Here is a 22,736-nt window from a genome sequence, read left to right as displayed (position 1 = left end):
GTCTTAGAGGTGGGACAGCCTTTGAAGGATTGAGCCAGATTGTTGCCTCTGGATGAGTTTGAGGACCTCTTGGACCCTCGAGCCCAAAGTGAGCTGAGCCTTCCTGTCAGTGGCGTAACAATAGCCTGTGCAGACCCCCTTGGTGCGGGACCCCGAGCTACAGGGGGCCCCCTCAGCAGCACACACTCATGCACCTAGCACTAGCTGGCACTGTGCACAGGTGAAGGGCCCCTGGCCTTAGAGCTTCTGACAGAGTGGGTGAGGGGAGGGTAACCCTCCATATTCCTTGCAGTGAGGCCCCTTAAGTTTGTTATGCCACTGCTCCCGGTCATCTCTTCCAGGGCCGTACTGGGAACCCAAAGCAGCCCTGGCAAATTTTGTGAGACCAATTCCCATAGTGTGCGTAGCGAATGAGCCTGACCACTACAATTGGGCTTAGGGTGTTCTCACCCCATTTGAAATTTTTGGGGGAAAAAAAAAAAGGAAAAAAGCGCATTCTACAATACATTTTACATAATATATTCAATTGTATTTGTTTTTATAGTAAATTATGACCTTACAGTGCATCAGGATACAACAATTTTTTTGGGGGGTTCATCAATGATCCCCTCACCATCACCCTCTAACAGTGCTTCTCATCTCTCCATAGCCATTCTCTCACATGTACTTCATTTGCTTTATAGCACCTCTCTTATCAGCCAAGGGCAGTGGTCCCCAAACTTTTTAATGCTGCGCCCCCCAGTTGAAAAATAAAAATCATTGGGCCCCCCTCACAATTGTTCACAAATATTTTATAAAGATGGCAATGTTTAAATATGTCTAGATGTATTTAAACATTGCAGTTAAGTACTGTTACCTTTTAAAAAATGCAATAACCTGTTTCTGCTTAAAACAAAACACTGTTATCTGTGTAATGCTTCTTTTGGCCAGAGCCTGGCGTCCCCCCTGGATAAGTTTAGGCCCCCCTGGAGGGGCCCGTCTCCCAGTTTGAAGACCCCCTGGTCTAGGGTGTTGGAGCAATTTGTCACACACACATACAGAGACAATGCATCATACACGTGTAAACTAGTGTATAGAAAATGTTGACGAAAGGGACTACAAGGAGTAGGATTCACGTCATCCATACTGATAAGCATTTTTTAAGAGTGCGTGGTTTAGAGAACCATGGGCCAGATGTAGCAAAGACTTTGCGACTCGCAAACGGTGAAAATCGCCGTTTGCGAGTCGCAAATGCGTCTTTGCTATGTTGAAATGCATTTTGCAAGTCGGAACCGACTCGCAAAATGCATTTCTGGCTCGCAAATAGGAAGGGGTGTTCCCTTCCTATTTGCGACTCGCAATGCGATGCAATTCCATTTGCGACCGCAAAAGCGGTCACAAATGGAATTGCAGTTACCATTGAAGTGGATGGTAACCCAGTCGCAAACGGGACCCCTTCCCCTTTGTGTCTGGCATCAAAACTAATTTTTCAGAGCAGGCAGTGGTCAAATGGAGCACTACCTGCCCTGAAAAATACCGAAACTAAAGGTTTCAGTTTTTTTTTCAAAGTGTAGCTCGTTTTCCTTTAAGGAAAACGGGTTGCACTTTGAAAAAAAAAACTGCTTTATTTAAAAGCAGTCACAGACATGGTGGTCTGCTGTTCCCAGCAGGCCACCATCCCCGTGAGTGCCCTGACTCGCTATGGGGTCGCAAATTGCGACCCACCTCATTAATATTAATGAGGTGGGTCTTTGCGACCCCATAGCGACTCGCAGAAGGTGTCTGAGACACCTTTCTGCATTCCAAATTGCGAGTTGCAATTTGTGAGTCGCTGGGACTCGCAAATTGCAACTCGCAATTTGGAACATTGCTACATCTGGCCCCATATACTCAGGATTCAGAGCATAGCACAGTGGTTAGGGTTGATTTTAAAAATAACAATTCTACACCACAGCAGTAAGGCCCAGAGGAGGGGGTGCTCCCGTCGGCCCAACTCCAATGAGACACCATTCTTTCAATTAGAAAGTCAGGGACCATAATGGGACAGGAGTGACACCGTGGCCTGACTGTGGCGTCCTGGTGCAGAGCCCCAAGTTGGTGGGCTGAGTGCAGGGCCCTGGGCAGCCGCCCACACTGCCCAAGCCTAGCGCCGGCCATGCATTCCAAATCAAAAGAATACTATGTCTTCTGGGACCTTGTGTCGTAATTTTCCAGTGGTACCATTATCAGAGTCTAAACTTGCTTGCTTCCCCACTGACAGTCATGCCTTTGTATGCAGTGCACAGGTGCTGGTGCAGTGTGAACTCCTTTAGTGCAAAGCACGGCGCAGTGATGGCACATACACAGCAAAACTAGAAGTCAATTTGCGTTTCTCTTGTTGGTGTGCAGTCTTCCTTTGCTCCATTGATCGCCAGTGTCTCCACACAGATACAGAACCAGGGCTGTCGTCAACCCCCAGCTTTAGCAGCTACAGCGGGGGTGAGCCTCTTCTGTCTGCAGCTTGCCAGACAAAGGCTCATCATTTTTGTGAAAGGCTGCGAAGGGTGAGTGAGTGAAAGAGTGAATGTATTGATTAATATGTGAATGGATGGATGTAAGGATGGATGAGTGAAAGGGAGAGAGGATGGATGGATAGATGGATGAGAGAATGGCTAAGTGGATGGATGAGTGAGTAAAAGAGTGGATGGATGAGTGGATGGATGAATGAACAGATTAAAAGGCTGCATGGATGGATGGAGTGAATGGGGTGGATGGATGATTGCAAGAAGGGCTGAGTGAAAGAGTAAATGGATGAGTGAAAGGGAGGGTGGATGGATGGCTGGATGAATGGGTGGACGGATGGATAAGTGAAAGGGTGAATAGATGTACAAATGAGTGAAAAGATAGATAAGTGAGTAAAAGGATGGATGAGTGAAATGGTAAATGGATGGATGGATGAGTGAAAGCATGGATGGCTGAGTGAAAGGATGGATCGGATGTAAGGATGAATGGATGATGAAAGGGGGATGGATATGTTAAAGGATGGTTGGATGAATGGATGGATGGATAGCTAGATGGATGGATACATGAATGGATGGGGAATTTTGAGGGATAAGTTTGAATATGGATGTGCAGACAAATAGAATGGTGACACTCTGAATGATGGATGAAAGTTTGAATTGCTGACAGAATGTAAAGATGAAGTAGAGAATATCAGCAGATAGATGTAATTATTAAAAGATGGATAGATGCTTGGATAGAAGAGAAAAGCAAGCTCTTCTTGGGAGGGTTGCAATGGTTTGCTGCATTTTCTTGGTGCCAAAAGAGCTTTGGTTCAAAGTTGGGGGTATTTTAATTTTCTGGCTGCTCCATTGCGCAGAATCTCAGTGAAAGTGCAATGGCCCGCCTCATAAAATATTTTCACAGTGTACAGACTGGCTCTGCTTTAAAAAGTGAGTTGCCAAGACACGTGGCATGCGCAGGTTGTAAGAAAACACTAGTCTTTTTTTACATTGGATACTTTAACTCAAATAAGCATTTTTTGCATTCAAGCAGCATATCAGCATTATTACAGATCGAGAAAAAAGGAAGAAAGGGTGATCGAAACTAGACTGGGGCGCAATGGAAGGGTGATACCTTGGCCATAAGGGATAGAGGAGAGTAAGAAGGGGTCTGCATAGTGATGACGCAGAAAAAGAAGGACTAACAAATATCCATATATCATGTAACCAAAATCATATTAGGTAGTGTGACTTTAGCAAAGAAAATAATGTACGTGGGAAATTGTGCCCACGGGGTAGTTCGCCATTATTATAAACGGGCTTAATTAATCATGAAATGTATTCTATGATTTTCTTGTTGAAACTGTTATATGCTTAGCTTAAATTTAGCAGAGGCTTTGGCCTAGTTGCCTGGTCTCAAAAATTAACTGTGTGGTTTTCACTTGTATTAACAAAGACATTATTTTACTTTGAGGATTGTATTTTTCCAGTAGAGATGACTAATACACTTATCTCTAGGTTTCGTGCTAGGCCGGTTTCATTCCTTTTAAGCAAGGTCAGTTTCTGCAGGTGCGGACAATAAAAACACTGATACCAAAATAATTGGCAAACTTTGTTGCAACTTGTGTTCCAAGGCTCCAAGGACACCTTATGCATAAATGAGTACTAGGAGAAAGACACTATTCATTGGTCAAATTGAAGCCACCCTATGAACCCTCCAATGGAAGACCCTGAAGAATTTGGAATATTTCTTACTTAAACCCACCGGACAAAGAGAAGTCAGCCATTTTTCCTTGATGCCATTTTGAAGCAAGATTCAAGAAGCCCTTTTGGAACAAGCCCTTTGATACCTTTTCTTTGTCGCAGAGAAAGAGACTTTAAGAATTCTCACCCTAGAGACTTTAACTTTAAACCTGCCATGCATTGCCCATGCAGTAACTTTGCCCTATTCTCCTTGCTGCCGCAAGGAAACTTGCCCTTAACTGTGCCCCTTTGAAATCTGCCCCATGCTGATCGAACCGGTACCTGAAGGAAAAAGACTTTTCTTGAATGCTGATTGTATTTGGTAATTATGAAAGGATAATTGTATTATGCATTGTGTTTTCCTTCTTAGGTACCAACTGCTATTTTGATAGGGCCCAAGCTAGAAGTTTTCTAAATTTGTGTTGACTAAATTCATTTTGCATGAAGCCCCACATGCCAATGCTAATTAGAGGTTAGTTGAGGTATTCACTTGATGCACCATGTTGAATTGAAATTTTGTTATGCTGACCGATGTATGCAATTAGTCAAATTCAGTTACTTATATTAGTGATTTGCATTGCTATAACCGAGTGCATTATTATTCAGATTCTGCGTAGATTGCGTTTCTTCCGCCGCTATGGACAGCTAGTAATGTTCGTATACATATATCATTTGATTTTGAGACTCATATATATTGTGTTAGCTTTGTTAATATAGGGAAATAAACTCATTAACTTTTAATAAACTGGTGTGGTTATTCATGACTGAAAGATCATGGTGCGTCAAAGTACCGACTGTTATTGATTCCTAATGTATTATTTGGTCTACTAATTGAGTATTGGGTATTGATTATAATGGTTATTGATTATTGATTTGAGTGATCCGACTATTCTTGGATGAGGAGAGCCCAACTCAGTTAAAAGGTTCACCGACCTCCAGCGTGTCCAAGTACAAGTAATTTATAAGGGCTGGACGCGCTATCAGTAGATGGTAGCAGAGACTGATGGTTTCGCCCTTTGGGACCCCATCCGAACAATAGACGGAGTCAAGTTAGAATTTTCTTTGATAAAACAAGTTGGAGAGATGATGATGCCCTAAATCCCCAATGACTTTCCCGGAATCTCAGAGCTTGCGAATGAAGGAAATGGAGGTGTGAGAATGTTTTCGGCGTTTCTAGTGACGGCATGAGAGAAGTTAGGGTTTTGCACTTGCACAGCTTATTGCCGGAGATTAATTGAGAAGTTTGTGAGGATTTTAGGGGGTTACGAACTCCAATCAACGTTTTAGAGGAGTGATACTCCAAAGTGTGAGAGTAGGGAAGTCGTCGAACTTCACATGTGTGTAGCGCTTTGTGCAGGAAAAATTGTCCACATGGTTGTTGATGTTGAGACGGGCCCTGCGAGGTCAAGAGACTCCGGAGTATGTTGAAAAGTGTATGAGACACTTGATTGATGTTGTAATCTGTTCGGTTTAGTAGGTTGATTGGGCGTGGTCAACGAGTCAGTATGAATATTGAGGAATGAAAGAAAATGTTCTACTTTGAGATTTGACGAATTCTAAGGCGCACTAGAATAGTTCATTGATCAGTTGAGAGTAAAGTTTGCGGGTCAAATTTTGCTTGCGAAAGTGGGAAACCGAGAAAGATGGAATAACTGCTGAGGCTAGTGAAAAATCCCTAAGGTTTCTGAAGCAATTGTATTACCCTTCCTGTAGTAAACCGACAGATTTGTTTTCTTCTTTTTGGTTAGTGCTCGCAATATATTGCAGAAATTCGTTTTAAGTGAAGCTGAATGAAGGAGGACAAACCGCGGGACTTTGTCAGCCGCAGTGTGTGAGTGTGACATCATTAGGAGCCGCGCTGGGATAGGTTGGTTGGCGAGAAGGGTCGTGCACGGATTGGACACAGTCCGTGAAGTGCAATTGGTGGGAAAAGGCAAGCAAAGAGTATTCCGGGAATTAAAGTCACTTATTGATTACATATTTTAGAAAAATATAAGACGGAAAGATGAAATTTTTCAAAGCATTTAAGAGTGCCTTGAGGGAAACACCACCTGAGGGTACACCAGCTTACATTGTGATTGGAGAAAAGGGTGTCGCACCATGTCTTTGGCTAAAGCAATGGTGTAAATTAACAGAAAAGCATGGAAGTGTAGCATTCCCTATCCATGGGTTGTTTAATCTAAGAGTTTTGGAGAATTTAAGATTTGTGCTATACGACATGAAAGTACCTCCAAGACCAGCACAGTTTGAAGCATTAGCAATTTGGGAACTAATGGCTAGAAGGCAACAACAAAAGAAATTTGAGACAAGAGTGAGAAAAGTAGAAAAGACACTAGCGGAAGCTAGATCGGATAGTACTCAAAAGGTTTGGAGATCAGACGTATTGCAGGGAATTAAATTGTTCCCAGCAATTACTGACGAAGCAGAGACATAAGGAAGGAAAGCTACCCATAAAACAAACAGGAGTCAGTCCAGAGATAGAGAAAACAACAGAAATTCGAAAAGGTCAGACGAGTCAGACGATGAGGAGATCATTATGCAATTGCTAAACGATCGCCCGCCACCATATGTGGAAAGCGAAAATGGCTCAAGCATTAGTACTGCCCCTCCAGAACCAATACAAGGTAATGTGACACAGAATTTGAGAATATCACAGAGGCAGAGCAGTTCCGATATGTCTTTTACACCACAAATACCACAAGTTCAGAGGATATATCCTGACGTGCCTGAATTGAAACCTGTCAATGATTATCAGCCGCAGGTTCAAAGGTGCTATTGTGTGAGCATAATCTGGAAATGACTTCTAACTTAATAGCGCCGGGAGGACAGAATGATCAAAGACCGACATTGATTCAAGCCAAATCAACACAAATTTTGATGCCTCAAAAGCAGATGCAAGAAGTGCAGCGGTACACTCAAATAGCAGAAAACCAGTTAGACATGCCAGCAAAAATGAACCATAATTGGGAATTAACATGCCACAGAATTCGGGGAACAGACAGAATCCAGACGCAATATCTCTGCCTATCTCTGTAGGTCGGCCAGTACCATGATATATATAGGCAAAGCAGAATGTATGCGACCAAAGGGTAATGACACAAAATGAGACCGGGAGAAGATGCATAGAAAATACTCCAGAAACGAATCCGGTAGGATCACTACCAATTAGATCTGGGTCTTTGTTGGAATTTAGTCCAATTCCAATTTGTGCTCCGTCAACTGTGGTAAGGTCAAGTCCACCACTAATAGTACCGCTAACTTCAAAAACTGAAACGTTACAGAGAATATCAGTAGCAGTCGATGTAAGTGCTACATTGATGGGACTGAACGTGCAAAAGTTAACACAGTGGTTGAACAGCCTGAACTCCCCACAGAGTACTCCTAGCGGGAAGGGAGAAGAATATTTGAATAGGATAAGATTGGGCATGGAAGCAGATGAACTAGTAGAGGGAACGATGGGTTTGAACCAGTTAGAATCATACACAGAAGAAGAGTTGAGATACATGTGCCCTAGAATTACAAGAGACGTAAGCAACATACACAAGAAGTTAAAAGAAATTGCAGACAGAAACAAAGTCGACATAGGTAAAACCAAACACTTGAGCAGAAGTTACAGGTTAGACTTTGAGACAAAAGATTTTAAACACATGAGATCTGCAGGAATGAAAACACACCTTAAAGAGATACTGCAAAGCGCGCAGGTCTGGAGATGTTTAGACAAATGGGAGGGCAAGTGGGTTAAGAAAAAGGACAAGAAGAAAGAAAGTACCCCAGACCGGAATGAGAAAGTAAAACAAAATGATGACCTGATAACCATGTTACCAATGAGAGAAACGGCAGGGGGCAAACTTGTCCATGTACCATGGCACAGGTGTGATATTCAATCCTTTACGGATGACTTCCCTAAATTAAGAGAGAAACCGATCCAATGGTATCAACAAACAGATAGATTTGTAAAACTTGCAAAATGTCTCTGGGAAGACCTGAATACTTTATTCGAAATTGTGGTTCCGGCAGATTTGTGGGAAGATTGTAAAAGGGCTGTAGGTTGGCCAACAAGTGAACCAGAAAGAGATAGGGACACAGGTGCACCATCGCCTACGGTAATGAGTTTATACCATAAGGTGATTGAGCATTTGAAAACAAAGGTTGTGTCGAAAAACGTGGTTTGGCAGAGAATTGACAGAACAGCACAAGAAGTTAAAGAGTCGATACATGCATACTATGAGAGATTGTTGAAAGCGTTTAAAAATTACAGTGGTACGGAAACAATTGAGGCAAAGGACATGCTCCACTTTGTGTTCAGATTTGTGGAAGGATTGAGACCCGAAATCAGTCAGATGATTAAAATGCATTTGATTAGTTGGCAGTCAAAGTCGATCAATGAGGTGTAGAATTATGCAAAATACTGCAGTGATGAGATTGAGACGAAACGGAAAAAGTTGAAGGAAAAAGTGATGGTGATGCAGCTTAGAGCAGCTCAGACAGGTTTGCAAGATTTCCAACAACAGTTGCCGCAGCAGCAACATCAGGGAAATGCTATGTTTCAGCTACAAATGAGAGGCAGAGGCTGAGGAGGTTTTGTGAATAATGGTCCTGATTTAAATACTGTTGTGATTCCAAATGGCATACAGGCAATGAAGAAGGTGATGCCATGTCGCACGTGCGGAATCGCCGGGCATTGGAAACGGGAGTGCCCAATATTGGTGCAGGAAGGTGTAGGTCAGCAAAACAATGATGTCAATACATTTCAGAATACGAGAGGACCGAAATTGAGAGGTCCAAATCCAAATTTCCAAAATAATGTAAATCAGACGCAGGGTTTACAACCAGTACAACCACAGAAGTTGCAAATGCCACATGTACAAATGGCACAGTTGCAGCCAATGCAACAGCAGTTTCCTATGGTACCTAATCAGCAAATGCAAATACCCTTAGCACCAATGAATCAGCAACAAGTAATGCTTCCTCAACAGGTCACGGTTCAAGGAATTAATCAAAATGACACAGTACACCAATTCCTGTTACACAGTGAGAATGGAATAAACGATGTGTGGGAGAGTGAAAGTTCAGATGAGGAGGGAAATTGTGTGCTTGCAGCATCTTTGGAAGTTGATCAAAAAGGACCGTATGTGGAAGGTCGAGTTATGGGTCATAGTGTTTCGTTCTTGGTTGACACCGGAGCTCCACGCTCCACCATCAGAAGTATCGAAGTACCAAATTTGCCTCTTTCTGGGAGAACAGTTTAAGTAGTGGGAGTGGCAAATAGGTATTTGAAGAACCCAATCACAGATCCAGTGCAAGTCAGAATCAGTAACTATCTAGGGTCGCATAAATTTGTGGTATGTGACTCAAGCCCGATATCACTATTAGGGAGAGACTTATTGTGCAAATTGGGATGTTCAATTATGTGCTCAAATGATGGAATTAAAATTCAGATAAACAGTGATGAGGAAGAAGAGGACAGTTTAGGAGGGGACGAAGTGGAAACTGTTGATGAAGAGTATCCCCTGATTACTCTTTACCCTATGCTCACTGAAGCAGATATTCCTGCGGAGTTACAGGAAACAGTTGAAAAAGAAGTGTGGGATATGACATGGAAAGAAGTAGGCCTGGTTAAAGGGGTAGAACCAGTGAAAGTAACTGTAAAACCCAACGTAAACTTTCCCCAAACTCCACAATACCATATGTCGCAAGACACCCTCATGAAAGTCGCCCAACTCATTGAGTTTGTGAAACAGGGAGTACTGAAAGAAGTGCTAAGAAGTCCATGTAATTCACCAATCATGGGACTAATAAAACCGAGTGGAAAGGTCCGAATTGTTCAAGATTTGAGAAAAATAAATGATATAATAGTCAAATGTTGTCCCGTGGTACCAAATCCAGCTGTGATAATGTTTCAAATTCCCTGTGATGCTGAGTGGTTCTCAGTCATCGATTTGTCACAAGCATTTTTTTCTGTGCCTCTTCATGAGGACAGCCAATTTCTCTTTTGTTTCAAATTCCTGGACAGAGTCTATAGTTGGTGTCGAATTCCTCAAGGGTTTTCGGAGTCACCATAAATTTTCAATCAGATTCTAAAGAAAGATTTGGAATCATTGGAATTACCATTTGAATCAACCTTGGTACAGTATATTGACGATTTACTGATCGCATCCAAGACAGAAAATTACTGTATGGTTGACACTATTGCTCTGTTGAACCATTTGGGAAGAAATGGACACAAAGTGTCCCCTTCGAAATTACAATTTTGCCAGAAGAAAGTGAAATATTTGGGTCACCAAATAGAAAAAGGGTCCAGAAGAATCATGAAGGAAAGAATAACAAGTGTACTTCCAATGAGTCCACCCAAAACGAGGAGGGATGTGAGAAAGTTTTTGGGAATGGTGAGCTATTGTCGCCAATGGATTCCCAATTTCTCGGCTCTAGCCAAACCTTCGCTGAAACTGACCCAGAAAGATGCGCTGGATGAAATAGTGTTGAAAAGAGATGAAATGGATGCTTTTATTGAATTAAAGGAATGCATGTGCAGAGCTCCAGCTTTAGGTATGCCTGATTACACAAAGCCTTTTACATTGTTTTGTCATGAACGTGATGCATGTTCCTTGTCTGTCTTGACTCAAGCCCATGGTGGCATAAACAGGCCAGTAGCATATTTTTCAGCTACTTTGGATCCAGTCGCAGCAGCCTTACCGGGATGCTTGAATGCTGTAGCAGCAGTTGGTATACGCCTAAATCAGAGTGAAGGAATAGTGATGGGGCATCCCTTAACAGTTATGGTCCCTCACTCAGTCGAAATACTTTTGACACGTTCCCGAACGCAGCACATGACCGGTGCTAGACTTACAAGGTATGAGACAATAATTTTGGGTTTACCTAACGTGTAGCTGAAAAGGTGCACTACGTTGAATCCAGCAACCTTGTTTCCCAGTGAAAATGTCGAAATTGAGAACGGTGAAGACATTGAGCACGACTGTCTTCAGGTGACTGAATTTTGTACAAAACCAAGACCTGATATCAAAGACACCCGATTGGAAGAGAACGATCAAGTTATTTTTGTTGATGGTTCATGTTTAAGAGATGCACTAGGAATATTGAAAGCAGTATATGCTGTATGTACAATAACAGGTGTTCTGGAAGCATCTTGGCTTCAAAGAGTTTACTCTGCACAGGTAGCAGAACTAGTAGCCCTTACTAGAGCTTGACAACTTTCTGCATTAATGAAAGTCACCATTTACACTGACAGTCAGTACGGATTTGGAATAGTGCATGATTTTGGACAACTGTGGTCACAAAGAGGCTTCTTGACCTCTTCAGGATCACCAGTGAAAAATGGTGAAAGAATAAAAGAATTATTACATGCCACCCAGTTACCAGGAGAAGTAGCAGTGGTAAAATGCAGTGCACACTCAAAATCACAGGACTTCGGTTCTTTGGGAAACGGATATGCAGATCAAGTCGCGAGATTTTGCGCATTGAACTGTATATTGCTCAGAGACGAATGGAATATGATAAATGAGCCAGAACTTGAACCAAGTGAAGCCTTTGCTTTAAAAGTTGTAGATACAATTGAAGAATTGAAATTCCTACAAAATAATGTTAGTAAGGATGAGAAACTCTCATGGATCAAACTACAATGCATAAAGAAACCAGATGATTTGTGGGTTTCTAGTGAAGGGAGATTGGTTCTACCAGACAGTCTTTTAACGCAGTTAGCCAGATAATATCATGGACAAGCCCACCTTGGAAGGGAGGCCATGATTAGATTATTCAAAATCGATTGGTTCAATCCCAAATTCCGTCAAGTTGCTGAAGCAGTTTGCCATTGTTGCGTCATTTGCCAACAAATGAACGCAGGGAAGGGAACAGTAGTAAATTTGAGCCACATTGGAAGAGCAGGTGGTCCATTCAGCAGGATGCAAATGGATTTTATTGAGATGCCTGTGCATGGAGGCTTGAAGTATGTGTTGGTGATTGTGTGCATTTTTAGTCACTGGATTGAAGCATACCCTACATGCAGAAATGACAGCCTCACAGTTGCAAAACTACTCTTGAGAGAATTAATACCACGTTTCAGATTCCCGATCTCTTTAGAATCAGATAGGGGAAGTCACTTCAATAATGAAGTAATCAAATTATTGTGTGCAGCACTGAACATTGAACAGAAATTGCATTGTAGCTACCGTCCTGAAGCATCAGGACTAGTGGAGCAAATGAATGGCACCTTGGAATCGAGGATGGCGAAAATATGTGCATCAACAAACTTGAAATGGCCTGACGCATTGCCCTTGGTGTTAATGTCAATGAGAAACCCACCTGATAGAAAAAATGGACTGTCACTGCATGACATACTCATGGGCAGAGCCATGAGACTTCCAGCAGTTCCTGCAAATGCTCTTGTAAATATTACAGATGATATGGTGTTGGACTACTGCAAAGGTCTAGCTGATGTGGTACGCTCTTTTTCTCACCAGGTGGAGGCAACCACCTTGCCACCGATCCAAGGTCCAGGACACGGCCTGAAAGCAGGTGACTGGGTCGTGATAAAGAAACACGTGAGGAAGTCGTGTCTGGAACCCCGTTGGAAAGGACCTTTCCAAGTGATACTGACCACTACCACCACTGTGAAGTGTGCGGGAGTTCCCAACTGGATTCACGCCAGTCATACGAAAAGGGTGACGTGCCCCACAGAAGAGGAAGTTGAAGCGCTGAAATCACCAGTGACTGACAAGAGAGTACCAGGCACCGAGACATGACAAAGAGAATCTGGAGGCGAACAAGAAGAAATAGAGGAAGGAGAAATATTTTTGGAGGAAGAAGCAGTTGATCCCTTCGAGGATAACCGAGGAGAAGCCTCAGGAAGTGATGAAGATCCTGAAGGTGACGAAGATCCTGCAATAGGTGAAGAATCAGGAGAGCCTGATCAGAGGAGGGCTTTCCCAGAAGTAGACGATACAGGAAAAGAAAAGGAAAACCTGATTGACCTCCTAGGGGGAGAAGACAAGACAGGACAGAGTGAAATCGTTCAAACTCTTACAGAACCGGTTGCAGGTCCATCAGGTGAAAACAGTGCGAAACGGAGACAAAGTATATCGCCAGCGAAATTAGGGACTAAAGAAATATTAAACGAAAGTGAAGGGCCAAAGTTGAAAGAGAAAAGAAAAGAAGTGTCTGTCGCAATAACAACACCAAGTGAAGAGAAAGACCCAGCCAAGGAACAAGGCACCAGCAAGAGAGAATCAAAAGGAGATGCAAAATTGAAAAGGAAAAGAATACATAGCCAAAGATATTCTGGTCCGGAGTGGGCATACATAGCCACTAACGATTGGTCAGACAAATTCCTATCTCTCAGTCTTGAGAACGAAGAAGCTTTGGTACCTGAAAAGTGAAATTCCATGAACGTTACTGAATAAGACATTGACAACCTGATTGACTTTTGAACCGGATAAGACATTGCTAACTTGATTGACTTTGAAACCGATCTTGAGACAAAGCTGCTAAACCGATAAGAGACTAAGCTGCTAAAAGAAAACCGTGTGAACATTAAACTCGTTCAGCTTCATATATATATCTGCAAATCTGATTTGATAAAGTGTCTTCAACTTTCTGATTCTATATAGATCATGCCAAGCAGTACTACAAAGGGACATAAAATGAAGTGTTGTAATTACCTGTGTATAGGTCTAATAACTGCATCTGTACTAACAGTTATGGCAATAATTCTTGGAATGCATGGAGAGAACGAAAGAGATGCGAATGATGCTTCTACTTCTAAACCTACTACTGAATTAACTCCCATGCAGAAACTCGAACAAGACAAGAACTATTTGCACGACAAGAAATAATTATCTTCAAACGTTTTCTATCGCTTGATGAATGAGTATGTTGAGACAATGGATGCGAAAGATTGTTATGTGTGTACACAAATACCTACCTCAGTAATAGAAGGAGTGACATATCATAGCATGCCTCTTACACATGGAATAACATGTAGTTTATTACTAACCCGATTTTATGGCCAGGAGTATATTCACTACTTTTATTCCAATCATGATGTTGCATTTTCATATGTGCCCATAATTGAGTACCTGAGTAAAGTAGCAAGAGATCATTATATAAAGTTAGTTAGGGGTTTCTTTGAGCCATTGTCACCTTTTCACACAGCTTACGCTCATAGAGAAAACCTTACATGCTTGCTTTCACCAATAGAGAAAAGTTTTTCAGATCACACTGACGATAGGAGGAAAGTGGGGAAGGAGAAATTAGAAAGGGAATTACACAAAAGGACATCTGTAGATAACTATGCTTTTGCTGCGATAAAGACACAAGAGAACCTAGCTTTAGATGCAATACACGTAGGGAGGCTTTGTATATATAGACCTAAATCATATTATGACACAATCTTTGTGGTAACGAGTGAATGTATACATACGTTTTTGTTTCAAGCTAAATGGACGTTCATGTTAAATGGCCTAGATCCAGCTATTCCAGGAGTATATTATATCTGTGGACTCAATGCCTATTATCGTCTTCCAAAAGGATGGTATGGGAGATGTTATTTGGGAATAGTATTTCCAAAGATTTATCAATTGGACGACTTAAAGAATTTTCCAAAGCTGTCTGAATCACATCATGTTCAGAAAAGGGAGACAGCTTCTGGTGTGGTAGGAGATATATTTGGAGCAATGATTCCTTCTATAGGAGTCATATTGAATTCAATTTAAATACGAAAGTTGTCTACTATTGTGGATAACATGTTGACAAAATTCTCAGGAGCTATAATCCTGATGGATGCTGAACTTGCTGCAGAAAGAGCTATGACTCTTCAAAATCGGCTTGCTTTAGACATTCTTTTAGCAAAGGATGGCGGCGTTTGCAAAATGCTTAGTGCACGTCACTGTTCTTATATTCCGGACAATAGCGGGCAAATTAGAAAAATGCTCACAAATTTAACTAACGAGAGTACAGATTTGAAAGAATTGAAAGAACCAGGAGTATTGGAGAAGGTTGGAAAAGGATTTGCTTCTGTGGGAAATTGGCTCAGCAACATTTGGAACGGACTATTATTGAAAATAGTAAAAGGTATAGTAATAATATTAATTTGCTTATTAGGTATTTGGGGAATATGGAAAGCTATTAAAATATTGAAAAGAAGAGACACAAGGAAAAGGGAAGACGAAGAACAAAATAAAATGGTAGAGATATATAGAGAAAAATCAAAGGGAACAAAAAGAATAAGGGAATTGACTGAAGTACCAAATTACTGAAACAGAATTTTTAATGGAATAAAATTTGTGACAAAAGATTTGATGTGATGACATAATTAGTCATCAGAGAAGGAATCGATGACACAGAAAAAGAAGGACTAACAAATATCCATATATCATGTAACCAAAATCATATAAGGTAGTGTGACTTTAGCAAAGAAAATAATGTACGTGGGAAATTGTGCCCACGGGGTAGTTCGCCATTATTATAAACGGGCTTAATTAATCATGAAGAATTGAAAATGTAGTAATCCGTCATAATTGCAAATGTATTCTATGATTTTCTTTTTGAAACTGTTATCTGCTTAGCTTAAATTTAGCAGAGGCTTTGGCCAAGTTGCCTGGTCTCAAAAATTAACTGTGTGGTTTTCACTTGTATTAACAAAGACATTATTTTACTTTGAGGATTGTATTTTTCCAGTAGAGATGACTAATACACTTATCTCAAGGTTTCGTGCTAGGCCGGTTTCATCCCTTTTAAGCAAGGTTAGTTTCTGCAGGTGCGGACAATAAAAGCACTGATACCGAAATAATTGGCAAACTTCGTTGCAACTTGTGTTCCAAGGCTCCAAGGACACCTTATGCATAAATGAGTACTAGGAGAAAGACACTATTCATTGGTCAAATTGAAGCCACCCTATGAACCCCCCAATGGAAGACCCTGAAGAATTTGGACTGTTTCTTACTTAAACCCACCGGACAAAGAGAAGTCAGCCATTTTTCCTTGATGCCATTTTGAAGCAAGATTCAAGAAGCCATTTTGGAACAAGCCCCTTGATACCTTTTCTCTTTCGCAGAGAAAGAGACTTAAAAAATTCTCACCCTAGAGACTTTAACTTTAAACCTGCCCCGCATTGCCCATGCAGTAACTTTGCCCCATTCTCCTTGCTGCCGCAAGGAAACTTGCCGTTAACTTTGCCCCTTTGAAATCTGCCCCATGCTGATCGAACCGGTTCCTGAAGGACGAAGACTTTTCTTGAATGCTGATTGTAATTTGGTAATTATGAGAGGATAATTGTATTATGCATTGTGTTTTCCTTCTTAGGTACCAACTGCTATTTTGATAGGGCCCAAGCTAGAAGTTTTCTAAATTTGTGTTGACTAAATTCGTTTTGCATGAAGCCCCACATGCCAATGCTAATTAGAGGTTAGTTGAGGTATTCACTTGATGCACCATGTTGAATTGAAATCTTGTTATGCTGACCGATGTATGCAATTAGTCAAATTCAGTTACTTATATTAGTGATTTGCATTGCTATAACCGAGTGCATTATAATCCAGATTTTGCGTAGATTGCGTTTCTTCCGCCGCTATTGACAGCTAGTAATGTTTGTATACATATATCATTTGATTTTGAAACTCATACATATAGTGTTAGCTTTGTTAATATAGGGAAATAAACTCATTAACTTTTAATAAACTGGTGTGGTTATTCATGACTGAAAGGTCATGGTGCATCAAAGTACCAACTGTTATTGATTCCTAATGTATTATTTGGTCTATTAATTGAGTATTGGGTATTGATTATAATGGTTATTGATTATTGATTATTGATTTGAGTGATCCGACTATTCTTGGATGAGGAGAGCCCAACTCGGTTAAAAGGTTCACTGACCTGCAGCGTGTCCAAGTACAATTAATTTATAAGGGCTGGACGCGCTATCAATAGCACTAGACCTGTAAGAAAGAAGAAGAAACCTATGACCCAGACACAATAGAGGGGATGTTGACCTTGGAAAAGGTGAGGCATGGAAGCAAAGAGATAGAACAAGAGGGAGGAAACAGTGTGAGATACGGTGGACGAAAGTCAAATGATTGCCACGTTTTATGAACAAATGGTGAGCATTTTTTTAGTAGTAGACACGGGTTATTTTTGTTTAGCTGTATTCCTTTTTGTTTTAATTACATCAGAAGAGGGCAACTTATTTTTTGGTGGGGACACATGGGCAGGCAGTGTTTCATCCAATTGAAAGGTACGAGGCACTTCTTACATCATTTCCAATCGGGCCCTTCATTCTCTGCAGCCAACCCGGAGTTGTCACCAGAAGTGCACCTAGTCATTTTTTTTTTTTTCTTCTTCTTTTTTTTTTTTTTACAGTTAGTGTTGGCATATAGTGATGACTCAATTCGTGCTGAGAATGTGCTTGTGAGACAAATTTAATGCTAATGCTTTTATTAATGAGTCTGTTGTGTGATCGAACATACTGAAAAAACTCTTGCATTATATTCTTCTCCATGTACATATACATTACTCTGTTGAATTTTAACAATCAGCCCGTCAGAACCGGTGCCACATGCCAAAACAGCGTAACCAAATAAGCATTAGCAAAGGCAATAGGTCTTGTCTACGCAAGATCTGCTGGCTTTGCCAACGTATTTTACACCAACCTGGCTGCTGTTCAGCATGACTAAAAGTTAGTGGTGTAGAGGAGGGTCACGTGGAGTTTTGTAGAGTGAAATGGCGAAGAGTGTTGTAGAGTGGAGTGGCAGAGAATGTCATGTATTGGAGTAGCGTAGTGTGGAGTTGTGTAGAGTGGCATATAGTAGAGTGGACTGGTGTAGAGTGCATTGGCATAGTGTTGCAGAGCATAGTTTCATGGAGTTCAGTGGCATTGAGATCAGTGGCATTTAATTATGTGGCATAAAATGCAGCGTTGTAGGAGCAGTGGTGCAGAGTATTGTAGTGTAGAGTGCAGTGGCACAGAGTGGTGCAGAGTGAAGTGCCACATAGAGTTGAGTGATGCAGAGGGCAGTGGTGCAGAGTAGAGTTAAATGGCATAGAGTGGTTTAAAGTAGAAGCGCACATAGTGGTACAGGGTAGAGTACAGTGCCGAAACGTGCAGTGGCTTAGAGTGCAGTAGGGTACAATAGAGTGGAGTAGTGCAGAGTAGAGTGGCGGAGAGTTCAGTGGCCGACAGTGCAGTGTTGCAGAGTTGAGTATCAGAGTGCAGTGGATTAGAGTGTGTAGAGATCAGTGGCATATAGTACAGTGATGCAGAGTAGAGAGCAGAGGCATAGAGTGCAGTGGCAGAGTGCAGTCATGTAGAGTGCAGTGGTTAAGAATAGAGTGGCATAGTGGTGATTGTTTCAGAGTAGGCTGAAGTGATAGAGTGGAGTTATGCAGGGTAGAGTGCAGCTATATAGAGTAGCATAGAGTGTAATGGCAGAGAGTAAAGTGGTGCTGAGTGTGGTGGCAGTGTGCAGTGGTGCAGAATATATTAGAGTGGAATACAAGCGACTGGCATAGAGTTGAGTGTTACAGTGTAAAGTGCAGTGGTGTAGAGTCTATTGGCATAGAGTGCAGTGTTGCAGAGTGCAGTATTGCAGAGTGCAGTGTTGCAGAGGTCAGTGTTGCAGAGTGGCATAGTGTACAGTGCTACAGAGTGGAGCTATGCAGAGTAGACTGGTGTGGCCTAGACTGGTGTGGCCTAGACTGGAGTGGTGAAAAGTGAAGTGGTGTAGACTAGACTGGCGAAGAGTGCATTGGCACAGAGTAGAGTGGTACAGGTCAGAGTAGAGAGGTGTATCGTGAAGTGGCATAAAGTGCAGTGGCATAGAGTGGAGTGGTGAAGAGTGCAGCGGTTATTGAGTGTTGTTCAGTGGAGTGGTGCAGAGGAGAGTGGAGTGGTGTTGAGTGAAGCATGTATGGTAGGGTAGGGCACTGCCATTACAGACCACGTATTCTGAATTGAAATGATATTAAATTTGCACAGACATACAGTTTTATTAATAAAACTATACAGTGTACCAACGAAAATGTGTGGACATTTTGTCAACTAGTGTAATGATTTGTTTTGATCATATTGAAGTATTTGTTTCCAAAACCCTTCAGAATTAACAAAAATGAGCATCATTTGTGTTCCTAAATGTGATATATTATGAAATACTTCCACAGTTCATTTAAATGTTGTCATGTGCTAGAATAAAATGCTTTCCTACCTGCAGTATCGAACTGAGACTGGAGAGCCTAAAGCAAATAAAGCCCGCAAATGGAAAGACAGAAAATGTGAGTTACAAACCACAAAGCCAATGGTAATCAATTGGTGGAATGCACGCCTAGGTCATCTTTCTGAAAGTCCCCAAGAAGCCTTTTTCGAACCAGACAGCTGTGCTGTCTGGCAGGCTGCGACTTAAAGAGCTAAAAAGCCTGTTGTGACATGTGAACACTGTGTGAAAGTCTCTTGCAGCCACGTTATGTACTTCACTTTTGTCTTAGTGAAAACCTAGGACTGTGAAACCTCTTTGTTTTGCTAATACATGTAATTGCCATTACTGGTGTGTTAGAATACTGCCCCTACCTTAGCACCCCACAGCTGCTCCTGAAATCTCTTAAAGTTAGGGGGAAGCAAGGTGATATCAGCCTAATAAACGTAGAGCACCCTAATTCGCCTTAACCTAGTATTTTTTGTATCCAAAACTAAACACCTACATGAAGTGCCCTGATAATATATGCCTGAATGTCAATGGTGTCTAAAATGTGTCCCATCATCTTAAAAGCAAAAATCGTGAGAGCAAAATGTGTAATATGGTCTTTGAAGAACCTTTCAACTAATTATCTTTCTTTAGCAGGTAACAGGAGGGATGTTTGAGTTTTGGGTAGCATATTGGTAAAAAATAATTTTATGGGAAATATATGGGCAAAATATTAGAAACATGTCTACCTAGTATAATGATCGTCAAAACAAGTGGTCAGATGAATATGTCCCTTCTTTTCTTTTTTCAGTTTTTTTAGTAAATTATGTCATTTTTTTCACACTTGCTCCCAATCATGTTTGGCACACTTATTTGGACAAATTCTGGATTGTTTTTTCTGTTTTATTTTCAATTGGCAAAGGATGGATGTAAAGTACTATCAGCCACCTATCATTGGTGCCCAGCTACAGAGATGTCAGAAGTATATTACTTCTTTCTTGCTGACACATAAATATAATTACATAAACACTTTTCAAATATTTTTGGTATCCATTGATAAAACCCTTCACTCTGGGTTTAGGTAAACTCTAAGTGTTTGTGTACAAAAGAGTGAAGACTTTTTTTAAATTAAAAATAGAGACTCACTTTACTTCTTAGAGGCAGCGGTCAACCTTCAAAAATCAGACTTGTTTTCTTGTTTTCTCTATTCTTGAAGGTCAAGTTTTCACTGGAAGAAGGCACAACGTTAGCTGATTTGCTTGATTTACAGCTACATAAGGTGGAAGATGAAGTCCGCAACATTGTTGACAAAGCTGTGAAAGAGATGGTAACTGAGAAAGTAAGTACTTGCTCTCTTTGCATGGTTTTCACTCATTATTATCAGGGCCAACCAACACATTGTCATAACTCATTCAGATTTCTATGGCCAGGCATTGACAGGCCATGATAATTTGAACTTTTCAATGTTTCCTTGGCAGAATAGATCAGAGAGGATATCAGATTATAGCAACCAGAAAATAATTTGAAGAAAATGAAAAAGAAATTGTGTAGCTCTATAACAAAATCTTTAATCACTGGCAAACACCAGCCTTTAGAAAGAAAGATTAACAAGATACGAGAATTAAAGATTAATGAAGAAGAATAAAAAGAAAAGCTGAAATGAAATGACAGATGTATGTGTATATATATATATATATATATATATATATATATATATATATATATATATATGATATGATATTTCTAGATTGCACCGCTAGCCAAAAGGCAGGGTACCACTCTACAAGGTCAAAGGAAGGCTTAAAATCAGTGAGTAATAGAAGAGGAAGCAGAGTTGTGGGTGGTTAGTGCACTGTGTTGTGGTATTCTGGTATTGAGGATGAGTTGCTCAGTCAGTTTGATGCATTGGTTCTGAGGACCTGCAAGGGTGTGACATGGAGTCTGGCATCATCGAGTCTGCCATCAATGAGAGATACAAGGTCCTGCACCAAGGATGCATTGTGCAGCCGTGGTTCTGAAGAGCCTGCGGAGGTGATGTGGGTCCTTGCAATGGATCCAATTCATGCAGCAATGGCAATGAGTCTATTGTGCTCAGGGTTGTGCCACACAGCAGAGGAGATGTGTATGTTGTGCTGGATCAACAGAGGCTGACCAACCCTAGGCCCATGTCCAAGGGTTCAGGACTGGGGTGGCACAACTTGGCAGGTCTTCACAGATAGCAGTGTCTAAGTGCTGAGGTTGAGATTCTTGGAGCCTTCTGTCCCAGAAGCTGAAGTCAAGAGGCCAGACAACTATCCTTAGGAGTCACTCTGGTGATACTGGTTTCAATAGATGCAGGTCCAGTCCTTCTCACACAGGCAAGAGGACAGCAGGCAGCAGGTCCGTGCAGTACGACAGCAGTACAGCAGAGTGGCAGTACTTTCAGCAGTGCAGTTGTCCTTCTTCATGGCAAAGTTTTCACAGGTCCATAAGTGTACTTAAGAGTTGGTGTCTGAGGTCCAGTATTTATATCCAGTTGTGCCTTTCAAATGGGGAGTAGCTTCTAGAGGTATGCATTTGACATGCACAGGTGCCCTGTCTTCCTTGCCCTGGCTCCAGACTAACTAGAGGGGGTGCACAGCCCTTTTGTGGAAGCAGCGCACTCCCCATTCAAGTGTATGTGGGGCTGTGCCCAGCTCCTCACTCCAATCCTTCCAGTGTTGGCCCATCCAGTCATACCTAAGCTCCCTGTTGTGTGTTGCTGTATAGGAGGAATACACAGACTAAAATCAGCTGCACTCAGCCATGTGACCTGGAGACAAGCTGCAGGCATCAAATGGCTAGACTAGGATAACACAAACTTTCTAAAATTATAATTTAAAATCTGACTTCACCACAAGCTAAGTTTTTTTCATTACAATGCCAAGGATGCCAAACATGAATGTGTTACCTGTTCCTATTTGGAACTTACAGCTTAAATGTAATAGGTAACCTCAATGTTATTGTATGGAAGAGGTAGTCTGTGCAGTAGTTAAAATCAAATTTTATTTAATTTTTAAGTACATTGCCCCCTCCTGTCTGGGCTGTCCAGGCGCTACCAAAGGGAGTGACTTAAATGTATTAAAAAGGAAGCTTTGGGCCTAGCAAAAAGGTTGTTTTTGGAAAGTTGACACAACAGTTTAAAACAGTGCACATAGGCTGCAATTGGCAGACCTGGGTCATGTTTGCTGGACTACTTGAGTGAGTAGCACAATCAGTACTGCAGGTGCACTACTAGCATTTAATTTACAGGCTATGCGCACAGGTAGTGCCACTTTGCTAGAGACTTGGAAGTAAATGAAATATGCCAATTGTGTACAAGTCTGTTCTACCATGA

The 22,736-nt window shown here is 41.4% G+C and overlaps 1 protein-coding gene across 1 annotated transcript in view; it reads left to right on the top strand.

Annotated features, from left to right (window-relative positions):
- The window catches only part of DNAH11 (dynein axonemal heavy chain 11), a 2,866,633-nt gene that overhangs the window by 872,476 nt on the left and 1,971,421 nt on the right, over positions 1 to 22,736 (top strand). The window contains exon 24 of the mRNA XM_069211469.1: positions 20,598 to 20,720. Coding sequence (XP_069067570.1) covers positions 20,598 to 20,720 — 123 coding nt within the window. The remainder of the gene's footprint in view (positions 1 to 20,597; positions 20,721 to 22,736) is intronic.

The sequence above is a fragment of the Pleurodeles waltl genome, chromosome 10 (genome assembly GCF_031143425.1).
Source record: "Pleurodeles waltl isolate 20211129_DDA chromosome 10, aPleWal1.hap1.20221129, whole genome shotgun sequence".
NCBI lineage: Eukaryota > Metazoa > Chordata > Amphibia > Caudata > Salamandridae > Pleurodeles > Pleurodeles waltl.
The sequence above is the reverse complement of the archived record's forward strand: the minus strand, read 5'-3'. Positions and strand labels throughout refer to the sequence as shown.